Here is a 12799-nt window from a genome sequence, read left to right as displayed (position 1 = left end):
CAAGACACTATTATAATATATAAGAGATAAACATGTAAGGCTGGGTACAGGACTGGTAATTTAAAATTCATTATGACTGTCTGAGACCTTGTTATATGACTCATAAATCAAACAACTCTTCTCATGTAAAGACCATAAATGTAACAAGATTATATATATTTAATGAACTATTTGTAAAAGTCAATGATTTTCAAACCCTGGAAGACAATGAACTTTGACTCTTGAATAATTAATAATTATAGAAATGGGCCTCTTCTTTGTCCATATGCAGTGACTTTAAACAGATGGGTGAATTATTTTCTATTTTCTGATTTGCCAACTGGGTTAAATCAATAAGAGAGCTGCAACAGTCGGCAGCTGTTGTATGCTGAGATATAAATCTGTACTGCTGGATACAGGGAGTGTAAGATAGTGTCACATGATGAGATCTCACACCTAGTCCTTACTGTGGTGTCTCACTATCCCATCACTGCAGGCCCTGCAGCGCATGGCACAGATTGGAAAGATTATAAATCTCTCTCTCTCTCTCTCTCTCTTTCTCTCTCTCTCTCAGAAATTTCAGCAAGTCACAAAATAGTTCAATTTTAACTTAAATCACCATTTTGTTGAAAGCCATTGCATTCCTGGGGGGTAAAGCAATCAACAAGTGTGTACAATTTATGCAGTAGAATATCAAAAGATCCACCCATTAATGTGCAATACTCTCATGGCATGCATATTTCTAATATCTGAACTAAAAAAGTTTCATCCTATGGTCTCTGAATTTATTCTGCTCACTGCACATTACATTGTGCAAATCACTGTTTAAAACATGTGGAAATCTGTTAGAGTAAATATTTCCAAATGCTAAAGAAACAATCCTTTAAGTTATTAATTTACTCATTTTAAAACTGTTGGATTTAACTTTTGTGTGAACCTTACCGAGCCTGATGTACAATATGTACTGCACGCTAACTCTGGGCGCTGTCTCCAAGATGGTTCCTCTTAGGCTGACCCAGAAAAGGACCGTTTCTAAAATTAGCCCCACTGCCAGGGAGACCACATATCCAAGGTCGAAGGACCACAGAGACACTCTGGCAATGAAACACGTATCCCCGTAGTCCGTGGCCGTGACGCCCATCGTTATGGACAGGATGGTTAGCCTGAAAAACAACAGAGAAAACAGTTGGACTGGTGGCTCACTACAACCATTGACAATTAGTTCTCAGATGTCTTCATGTATAACAGTTGCTAAAAGGCCTATATACATATGTAAAGGGCAAAAGACAAGAAATTCAGTTCTTTTGAACTGTGAATAATACCGTAAAAGAGCTGGGTGTTCACTGTCATTTTTTAGACTTTTGTAAACACCTTACAGGGAAGACCTCTAGATAAGAATTTGGAAAAACATTTAAATTTCGAGGCCAAAGCATTTGGGATTTTTCTTCATTTAAAGTTGCTGTTAAAATCATATTTTTAAAAAATCAATTGGTGGATGTGTTGGATAGTTTGTTGCCCATCAGGCCTACTGAATGATACCGGTGTATCATCAGAATACAAGGTCATTCACACTCGTAACACTTCCAATCAAATAGCCATCAAATTACTGGCTACTGAACTTGCATGCGTTGATATTCAAATCAAATATGTTAGAAATTATGTTGTGAATGTAGTTCCAAAGGCAATAAACTGTAGGTTCATGTTCTAGCATTTCATAATTTCGTTACACATAAACACTCTACTGTAGATTCCTAATTAAACGCGAGGAACTAATATCCGCGTAAAATCGCGAGAAGCACCCTTCGCGGATTTAAAAATCTCACCATTATTTTTCTTAGAGTTGAGAACTATAAGAAATAAGGATAAAAGTTCCGCGTTCGCAATTTTATATTCTCGCGATTTGATACAAAACAGCGGGATCGCGGAATTAAGTACTCGCAAAATATAAGGAATTTACAGTATACCAATATATATCAGAAAAAATTAAAACAAGAGGTTAGGGGCCACATTACTCACATTAGTTAGCAACAACAGCTATAACTCTAATCAAATCACCTTTAGGGAATTAAATACTAGTAAACATTTGGACAATTCAGTAGAGTAGACAGTTAAAAAGAGTAAATTAACAGATTTTCCAATTTTCTCCATAAATAAATCTGTAAAATATTGAGCCCCTTTTGTCGTATCAGTTTTAAGAAGATTTTTTCTCTATTTTGATATCCTTACATAAAAATTTAACTTCCCTTTACAGCCTTATCCCATATCTGAGAATCATGATTTGAACAAAGTTGAATCTATAGACTACCTGAGGATGCTTTTACACAAGTTTCTGAGCTTTTCTGGCCAAATGATTTTTGTTAAGAGGATTTTAAGAAACATTCCAATAAATATTTGGAAAATCTAAATTATGAAATGAAGGGTGCTGCCCTTCATTTGAACAAACTTGAATCCCCTTCACCCATGGATGCTTTGATCCAAGTTTGGTTTAAATTGGCCCTGTAGTTCTAGAGAGATGTCGAAAATGTGAAAAGTTAACAACAATGACGATGATTACAATGATGACAAAATACAAATTTTGATCAGAAAAATTTCCATGAGTCAGCTTAGGTATGTTAAAAAAGATGGATATAAGCTGATTTATGTAAGATTATGAAAGATTCATATATATACATGTCATTGACTGTATAACAAAGAAAATTGCTAGTTTGAAATTCTGCATGATTCTATGTATAGAAACAATTTCAGGAAAAATCCAACACTTTGGAGTTGTGGTAGCTAACTCAAAACATCTCTTTAAATTAAAAAATGACATTCAATTTTTCTCTCCACAAATTCCATCATATCATACCATTATTGGATGCATGTGTATATTTTAGATACAAAGTAGGAAAAGGAGTTCCTCATTGTAATTCTTCTATCTAAGCCTGCTTTTGGCTTCTATCTGGTATCTAATTGAATGTACTTAACATGCAACAGTAAATGTCTTATTGCCATGCCCCTTAACCTCAATTACACGAACTGTCACTGTGCATTTAGAGGATCTCACAAAAAAGTCATCATTCTGACAACCACACGCCGGTGCATCTGCCGTTAGCATCTATTGCACCACATTATCCAGGACATCTCTTTGGGGGAAAGTATAGAAATCTGCCCATCGTACTCCCAAACGGTCAAGCGAGAAATGACAGTAGTGGGTTCATAATTGGTAACAGACCATATTGTTTTGAGACTTTCCCAGATTATTACTCTGCCAAATCGGATCAATATTTGAAGACAATGAAATTAACATGCGGGATCAGAGTCCCGAACATTTTCTGCCAGAATCGTTTTATCAGCTGAATAAACTTGGGATTTAAAGCGATCAATACAAATCCAGTACCCCAGGAAGCTGGAGAGAAACATGTGGTCTATGTGATGTAGACTGGAATCGTCAGCATCAGACGTCTGCAGTCTGACAATGGCTCATTGTTTGTTCTGGACCACTGTATTAACTTGAGTGCAATAGTGCATCATACAAGCTTTCAGATTGCCGGAACAACTAAAGTGACATTGGTTCACATCCTACACACAATGATGAATGCATCAAAGCTCACTTAGAGCTTGCTCAATACCATTAACAATTATCATTTGTTTGCTGAAAGAGTTCAAAAACACATATTAAATAAAAGCCATATTTGAGCAATTATAAACCCAGTTCAAAAACCAATCTATCATATTAATAGATTATTACATGGAGTAATAGACTAAATTTACGACACCTTAATTAAATCAATATAATATGATTTAAAACCACTAAAAACAAGACAACCATAGACTTTTTTCCTCCATTAAGTTTATGAATACAAAATAAGACCATGAAGAGTACAGTTACATGTGTTGTATACTTGTATACCCTGTCTGAACTATGAATTTGTGACACAAACTTGACACTTAATAACTGGCTGTATCAGATTCAGACTCACAGAAATGATATTTCATGGCCTCAGGGATACAACAGCTTCACATGACAATGCTGGGGTAGGATTTCCATTCAGAACATGGGTGTGAAGCTGGGGACCTGAGCTCAACAGACCAGAGCCAGTCGCCTGAGCTGTAATATCTACAACCTTGCTGCTTGTTACATGTCATTGCCACTGATTTCTTGTTCTTTCCTGTGAGCTTAGGTTGTCTGGTTAAATTTCTGTAATAATCTGGAGTTTAAATTTTGAAAAGCTGGAAATGTTGGAATTGTTACCAATTTGAAAAGAAAATACAGGCAATAATAAAATTTCCCGTTATCGTTCAAAGAAAATCAAATATTCTATTCTCTTACAATCTCTGTGCGGTGACCTATTGATCTGCAGAAAATAATTATAATCATGACAAAAGTGCATATTTTATTTTTAAAAGACCATGCTAATATTTGTCTATTTTCTTCTGTAATCATGGAAGAACACGAAATGCTAGCTATAATCAAATGATATTAGCATATTTCTTCTGATCAATATTGTGTCTGATAGCAATTGATGCTCTACTGTTATATAATATATTTCAACCAAGGCAAGATATACATTGAGAATAGAGAGTTCTGCTTGATCATTGAAAAGTGTGTCTTTCTACAATCATAATTTAAATAAATTCAGTTTAAATGTTATCACAAAATAACATATATATTATGCGTTATACAAGGTTGTTGTCTATGAATTAAGAGGTGCAACAATTACATATACTAGCGTGAAGTTTAATCAGTTTACAAGTGAAGTATGCAAATCAATCATAAATTAGTTTCATATATCTTGGTATGTAAACCTGCATGTTAAATTACCGGTACATACTATCTCATTTAATTAAATATCACAATTTTTAGCATTTCCCAATCAGTTAGGATTGATTCATCTAATGGGAACCATGATAATGATTTAATTGTATGATTTATGAAAAATATAGTGTTTCAAAATTTGTTGAGGATGTAATTAAAATTTATGGGCGCGAAGAGGATCCATTTAGAGTTCTTATGCAGTTCCATTGTAAAACAAACTTCTCTTTGCACAGTGGTTAAACTGCCTTAAATTTTTAGGTTTGCACTAGGGTAAAACTGCCAAAAACTTCAAGAACTATATAACATATAGCAGTGTGAGCCTCTTATAGACTCTTGAAACTACAAGAAAGAATAACAATGGATAAGCCTTGGTTGATGTAAGAAAGAATAAACTCTGATTGTTCCCAAAGTGGAGGCCTGGATTATAAGGCATCTGCTTTATGGTAAATGTAAATTACAACAAGAATCTGAGTGGAGCAGGGTTCCCAATAACTTTCAAGGAAGCTGGGGAAAGCAAAATATGTAGGTGGCAACTTGTCGAGTGTTAAAGAATGGGGGGGGGGGGGTACTAATCCAAGGGTGTGCATGTTACCCAGAGAGTTTCCATTGGTTATACTTGTCCTGACTTGATATCTGTGCTTGACAGTTGAATGTGATGTCTATTCACTGATTAAAACGTAGGTCTTCAAGATTTTTTTCATCATTTAAGATTTACAATTAAAGTGGAATAACACCTGGAAAAAGTCACTCAACAGTAAATTATTTGATTGTGAAAGATATAATGATAAATAAACTATACTTAAGTCAAATAAGCAAAAAATTTGCAGACTGAGGATAAAAAATGAATATCTAAAAAATTCAATTCAGTAAGTAACAATAAAAGCCCCTTCGGGATTCGAACTCGGGATGTACGGATCACAAGCCCGACACTTTATCCACTCGGCTATGGAGTAATTTATAGTTACGTTAATGTCGATGAAATCCTTTTAATAAAACAAAATAACGTTTTGATCAGAGGACAACCATTTTGTGACGATGTGTTATTCCACCTTAAAGTACTGGTCAATAAGGCCACAAATCTGCCAAAAGAAGTGCCAATGAAACCCACCTTCAACCATTCAATCAGACATACCGGTAAATACAACAACATGTACACACCTAACCAGACAAAATAACTTTAAAATGAAAACAACCAACCAGACACCATACCTACAACATGTACAGAACTAAACAGACATCATAACTACAACATGTATACACAACCAGACATCATAACTACAACATGTACACACAACCAGATTTCATAACTCCTGACAACTGCCCCTCCCAAACCCCTATCTGATGACCGTGTTTGTCTCAACAGTACCAAGTCGAGGGGTGTAAACAAAATTTCAAAGCTGAACAAAAACAATGTTCAGTAATACCGGTAATTCATTTAAACAAAAAAAGATGAATTTGCAAATAACTATTTTCCAAAAACAAAAAATTATGATGCTTTGAATGTTCATGAAAATATCTTTTTTTCGGGTACTTTTTTATAATTTTATTAGGAGAAGGTCAACAAGCATTTCTTTAAAGGAGATTGATCCTAGCCAGTCCACCAACATTATACCCAAACCATCAAGTCCACCAACATTTTACCCCAACCATCCAGTCCACCACCATTATACCCCAACCATCCAGTTCACCAACATTATACCCCAACCATCCAGTCCACCAACATTATACCCCAACCATCCAGTCCACCAACATTATACCCCGATCATCCAGACACCAACATTATACCCCAACTATCCATTCACCAACATTATACCCCAACCATCCAGTCCACCAACATTTTACCCCAACCATCCAGTCCACCAACATTATACACCGACCATCCAGACACCAACATTATACCCCAACCATCCAGTCCACCAACATTATACCCCAACCATCCAGACACCATATCTGTACCATCAACCAATTGTCCAATAACTGATCAGGAACTCATCGATTTGACAAAGTTAAAGACTCACAATGGACACATTTAACTGAAGAAAAAAAATTCAATTATAAAATTACTAGATATTATCGTTTTCTTATCAAAGGGGAGATTTTTGGTTGACTGACTTGCTATTTCATCGTTGACTGGTTACTCGTAACAGAACACTTTCAATCAATACCAATAAAACATTTCATAAAGTCGCACTTAATCAAAATATCAATATTCATTGACATTTCTGAGCTGAGCTAACAAATTCATTCCAGCGAATCCTGTCTGCAGCAATGGCAGATAATATTATCGTTAATATAACCCATAATGATCCAAAAAACTGTCATTTCCCCAAAATCATATTATTGGGATAATAAATAAGCAATCAAATCACAGGGCTAATTAATACACACTGCTTCAAGTGAGACATGTTATTACGGGCAATTAACAAAATCAGGACACTTTACATTCTTACTGTGCTAAACAGTAGGATATGTAATTAACAGTAATTGATAGCAGAAGGGAACATAATGGAATAAGTAATATATAGTTCTATCATTATCATTTCTATGTCACTGATGTAGTTTGCTTGTTTAGTGTCTTGTTTTTATATTTGGGAAATGGGGGGGGGGGGGGGGAGCAGGGCAGTCATTAAGTGGGTCAGTCTAGTATTAAGATTTATTGAATGCATAACAAGAAAAATTACTCAGACACTGGGTAGAGCCTTTTAAAAAATAATGGCTGATATGTCTAAGCATCACTAGAGGTGAAATTCTTTGAATTGATACTGGATGGACAGAGCAAATTAGAATGAAATTTATTATCTTACATATTGATCTTGCTTTCTGGGCTTTATATTAATAATTTTGGGTGATCCCTTTTCATGTTGTAATTGACCGGTAAGGGCCAAAGCAATTGCGTCCCACGTTATAGGGGCATCCCTGCGGAAATTTCGGATGATCAGACCAGAAAACACAATTTCAGCTTGGGACCCGAGGTCCAATATTTACATAACTCACACTGCTGTCCGACACAGCGGCAATCCAGGCCGCATTTAGTCAATATATAATTTAATCATACTTTGGCAACGGGAATGAAAAGTAATTTCAACAGACAGCAAACTCCCCCTCCTCTCGGAATTTCCTGATTTTCAAGTAACGAGGAATATAAAGTATTTTGAATTGCTAAAGGACTCTGGCTAATGGATTCTTTGCCTTTTCATCTTAAATTCAGTAAAATCCCTGTCTATAACATGGTTTTCATTAGATTATGTTCACAAGGATAACCTTAAAGAAACATCTGAATAGAAAAGACTTGATCCATCAAAAGATTTCCTTTCAATCGTTTTAAACTATCTAATGTCTTAGAACTGAACATTACATTTTCAAAATGAACTGATTACTTATTCAACAGGCATAAAAATTATGCAGTTATCTGTTAGTTTGGGGAGAGATGAGGGGTTGGTATATGACATTCTGTTTTATGAATGTAATATAAATATAGTGACAAAGTGACAATGTATTTATACCTCCTGCAAAATGTTACATATTTTATTGTGTATATATATATATATATATATATATATATATATATATATATATATATATATATATATATATATATATATATATATATATATATATATATATGTGTGTCATTGTATACACTTGTAAATTTTGCTAATTATAAAAATTAATTGATAGTGGTACAAAATTGATATTGGATGCGGAAAACTTAACAAAAATGGCATATTATATTTACTTTTGCAGGCATAATTTAAATGATACAGATATTGATACAACTAATATGGTTAACAACTTCCTTCATTTACTTTAACATGTATAATTCAATGATGCTGATATTAGCAGAACTAATTACATGTATAGACAACTTCCTACATTTAAATATATCTATATTGTAATTCATTGAGACATGATTCAGGTACTATGTAGATTATGTAGATTTGACACGCTGAACTTGATGCAGTTAGGCCTAAAAAAAGAAGTTGTGTGTTTCGGGTAACCCGACCTAACCTACAAAAATGGCACGATCCTACCCTTTTTATCTTATTTCCAATAAAAAAAATACGTTTTTAAATATGAAACAAACAAACACTTTTAGGATTCATGCAAATAAATTATGATAAAATAAAAAAAATCCCTACCTAACTAACCTAATTTTTTTATCAGTGTTACCCTAAACACACAATTATTTTTTTAAGGCCTTACATAGCTTCCTGCATGGAGTAACAAATCAGTGTAAATGAAGCGTACAGTGAATGCCTTGCAGACTTGGGGCTGATCCAAATGAAATATATGCATCTTATAAAACAGTAGCACAAACTCAGTACTGCAGGTAATAGAAACAGCCCCCCCCCCCCCAACAGCAGTCACAGAGAAAATGAATGTCATTTGAATATATATAGAATTTAAAATATATATTATAATTTTCTCACTGCCTGGGTCTTTGGTGATATCATATATATTTCTTTTACAAGGAATTCCATGTACATCATGTACATCAATACATGTACATTGTGTACATCAATACATGTACATCATGTACATCAATACATGTACATTGTGTACATCAATATATGCACATCATGTACATCAATACATGTACATTGTGTACATCAACACATGTACATCATGTACATCAATACATGTACATTGTGTACATCAACACATGTACATCATGTACATCAACACATGTACATCATGTACATCAACACATGCACATTATGTACATCAACAACATATACATTGTGTACATCAATACATGTACATTGTGTACATCAATACATGTACATTGTGTACATCAATACATGTACATTGTGTACATCAATACATGCACATCGTGTACATCAATACATGAACATTGTGTACATCAATACATGTACATTGTGTACATCAACTCATGTACATCAATACATGTACATTGTGTACATCAATACATGTACATCAACTAATGTACATCAATACATGTACATTGTGTACATCAATACATGTACATCATGTAATTTAATCAATACATGTACATTGTGTACAACAACTCATGTACATCAATACATGTACATCATGTAAATCAATACAGGTGCATCAATAGATGTACCTGTATTTTACCTGTACAGACTTTTAGGGAGTGCCTTTTCTTTGGTATTTTTTCAATTCATTTAATATATTTCTATTTTTACATTCTTCAAAAGCTGACCAGAAATAAAAAAAAAAAAATTTAAAATGGAATTTGAATAACGAAGAGGAAAATTGTCTTGCCTCATGAAATTAGCAGCCTTTACAATACACCTGTGTTTGTTCATCAGACATTCTACAACAAAGGAATAATTAGCTGCAGGAACCTTCACAGTAAATCTAATACCCAGGAGATAAAAGAAGGGAATGTTCTCTACACACAAAGGCTGGAATAAGAAAAGATTCCTGATTATCTGGAAATATCAGGCCATTGTTTAATTCCTATCGCTCCCTCTTGTTTACTCAAACAGATTTTTCTGGCACTGGCCTCCAAATACACTTATTAGCCAGGTTGCAGATGAGGTGTTAACACTATTCCATTCAACCTATGAGTAGATTTCTGACAATCACTAATTTGAGGAATTTTTGTAATTGGAGTACCGGTAAATTTTGGGTTTTTTTCAAATACTTCATTAATAAAATTAATTGAATACATTTTAGTGACTTCAAAAATTCAAAGTACCTGTCGTATTAAATTCCTTTATCATTTATAAAACTAATAAGGCTATACTTAAAAAGTGAAAACCAGTATCATTCTAGGACAGAATATATATCATATGAGGATCAAAGAGTAAGTTAAGGAATCTGGCAATCAAGGCAGCCAAAATTTTATTTAGTACCAAACGTTCATAGAGGGCAAAGATCTGACAGAGATTAAAGCCCCCCCCCCCCCCCCCCCCCCTTGAAGAGCTCTACCATAATCCTAGTTCCTAGCAATCTTATTACAGAATAGTGTGAAAAAAAATATTAGTATTAATACTGGTCCTTTTTAAGTTTGCCTTTTTAAAACATAGCTTTTGTGTTCTTGGGCCAGTAAGTGTAATATTGAATAAACATGAGTTATGAGAATTTTAAAATCACAAGACTGATTAATATCTGTTTGTGTTTACTAAGTTTTCAATGCTATTAATGGGACATCAGGAGGCAATGTATTATAATTCCTATGATCAGAATTCACTTCTCCAGTTGCAAAATGAAAACAATTAAAGCCTCTGCAAATGGATTAACTCCCTTCTCCATCCACTAATCATCACTGTGCAATATTTAAAATACCGGTATATACACGGTTTTTTTAATCAATTGATTTTAACAAGCATTTCCTTTTTGACAGGCTATATAATTACACAACCTCTCTCTCTCTCTCTCTCTCTCTCTCTCTCTCTTTCTCTCTCTCTCTTCTCTCTCTCTCTCTCTCTCTCTCTCTCTCTCTCTCTCTCTCAAATGTCAAATCCCCCAAGATAATAAAGTGGAATTCTCATGTTAACTAGATCTATAGTGTCAACTATCTCTTAAATGAAAGAAGAAAATTAAAATTGATATATAAACGCATGAATAAATATATGATTAGCATGATTATGAGCATAAAACATACTGTACTAATTTAACCACATACACATTTAAATGGTTGTTGAAAATATACCAAAGTTTTATCACTATTTCTGATTCTGAAACTCAAAATTAAAGTGAAAGTGTTTACCGTAAATAACCTTACATCAGTGACAACAAGACAAATATTATTTTTTAATGTTTAAAACCAGCATCCTGTCAGAAGGATTTATAATGAATCATTGATCCCACACAATAATATAGGACTATATTGCTTTTTTCGCTTGCTGATATGGTAAGGCGGTTTGTTTAATTTATAATGAGTTGCACACTAATGTATCATGGTTTGTCAGTTTCTGGCATTCAAGTGCATACAGAATTTATTTATTGTTGTCGGGTTGCTATTGTTACCTGTGCAATTTTTATTTGCAGTTCATGAATTTTTACAAAAAAAACTTTCCCCTTCAATACATTTTAATACAGGGACTGCAGAGCTTTCCCTTCATCCATCATTTTTCATTTATCGGTTAGAAATCTAGGATGTGTGTGCAAAGAAATTTATGGTACACAAAACACTAATGAATTTTACTTTAATATTTAATATTAAAGTTTGGAATATTTACTTTAAAAAAACAGGTCCGAAATTGTAATAACAAAAACATTTATATATAGTTTAAAAGGTAATTGAGAAGTTTATCCCATATTGCACCATTGAAAATCGGGATCGAACAAGTAAGTGTAACTTGCATCATCAGTAAGATCCGCCACTGTGATTAAATAAACATGAACATGTGTGTTGTATTAGTGGCACTTAGAACCAAAACCTATAATCTGAAAACTAACCAACTGTGCCCATTGTTCAAATGCTTTAAAAATATTTTTTCATGTCTATTGCACACCAAAAATACAAAATGAAAAGCAAGAACCCTCACCATATCCCATGCAGTATCATCAACGTCAATGCTGGCAGAACGAAATCGTCTGACCCAGCCGACCATCTTCGTTTGAATACAACGATTCCCGGCATTTTAATTCCAGAGATAAAACACAAACCATTTGTACGTCCCAAAATTCCACGAACGAAATTCAATCCTCACACACCCGACAAAATAAAAGTAGATTCTCCGCGCTCCATCATTCGTGTGTTTTCCCGACCAAGTCAACAGACGATGTTTGTTTACTGAAGCGAAACGCGGTTATACTAATGACCACAAAGGGTGGGAAAAGAAAGGATTTTTTTTTCATATTTCTTAGAGCGTGCATAAACGTAAGTTTATCACGAAATAATTATGATTAATTCATTAAAATGTAAAATTTTCAACATATGCGAATGTTAACAGCTGAATAAAATATATTGAAGGGGCGGGTTCAAACATCAGTCCGCGCCGACTGCCTGATAAAATAAAAACTACATGCATTGATATTGATATATGAAAATAAGGAAATGAGGAATGAAATTGAAGTTATATA

The 12799-nt window shown here is 33.9% G+C and overlaps 1 protein-coding gene across 5 annotated transcripts in view; it reads right to left on the bottom strand.

Moving 5' to 3' along the window:
- Positions 1-12522, bottom strand: part of LOC128184993 (diacylglycerol lipase-alpha-like) — a 40934-nt gene extending 28412 nt beyond the window's left edge. For 3 of the 5 annotated variants that reach the window (XM_052854659.1, XM_052854660.1, XM_052854658.1), the window contains exons 1-2: positions 12262-12522; positions 922-1142 (exon numbers count right to left, since the gene is read on the bottom strand). In XM_052854659.1, the coding sequence (XP_052710619.1) occupies positions 922-1142; positions 12262-12356 (316 nt within the window). In that variant the 5' untranslated portion in view covers positions 12357-12522. The remainder of the gene's footprint in view (positions 1-921; positions 1143-12261) is intronic. The other 2 variants (XM_052854661.1, XM_052854663.1) reach the window with 1 other exon arrangement.
- Positions 12523-12799: the final 277 nt, after the last annotated feature.

The sequence above is a fragment of the Crassostrea angulata genome, chromosome 5 (genome assembly GCF_025612915.1).
Source record: "Crassostrea angulata isolate pt1a10 chromosome 5, ASM2561291v2, whole genome shotgun sequence".
NCBI lineage: Eukaryota > Metazoa > Mollusca > Bivalvia > Ostreida > Ostreidae > Magallana > Magallana angulata.
Note: the sequence above shows the minus strand (reverse complement) of the source record. Positions and strands in the feature narration are given on the sequence as shown.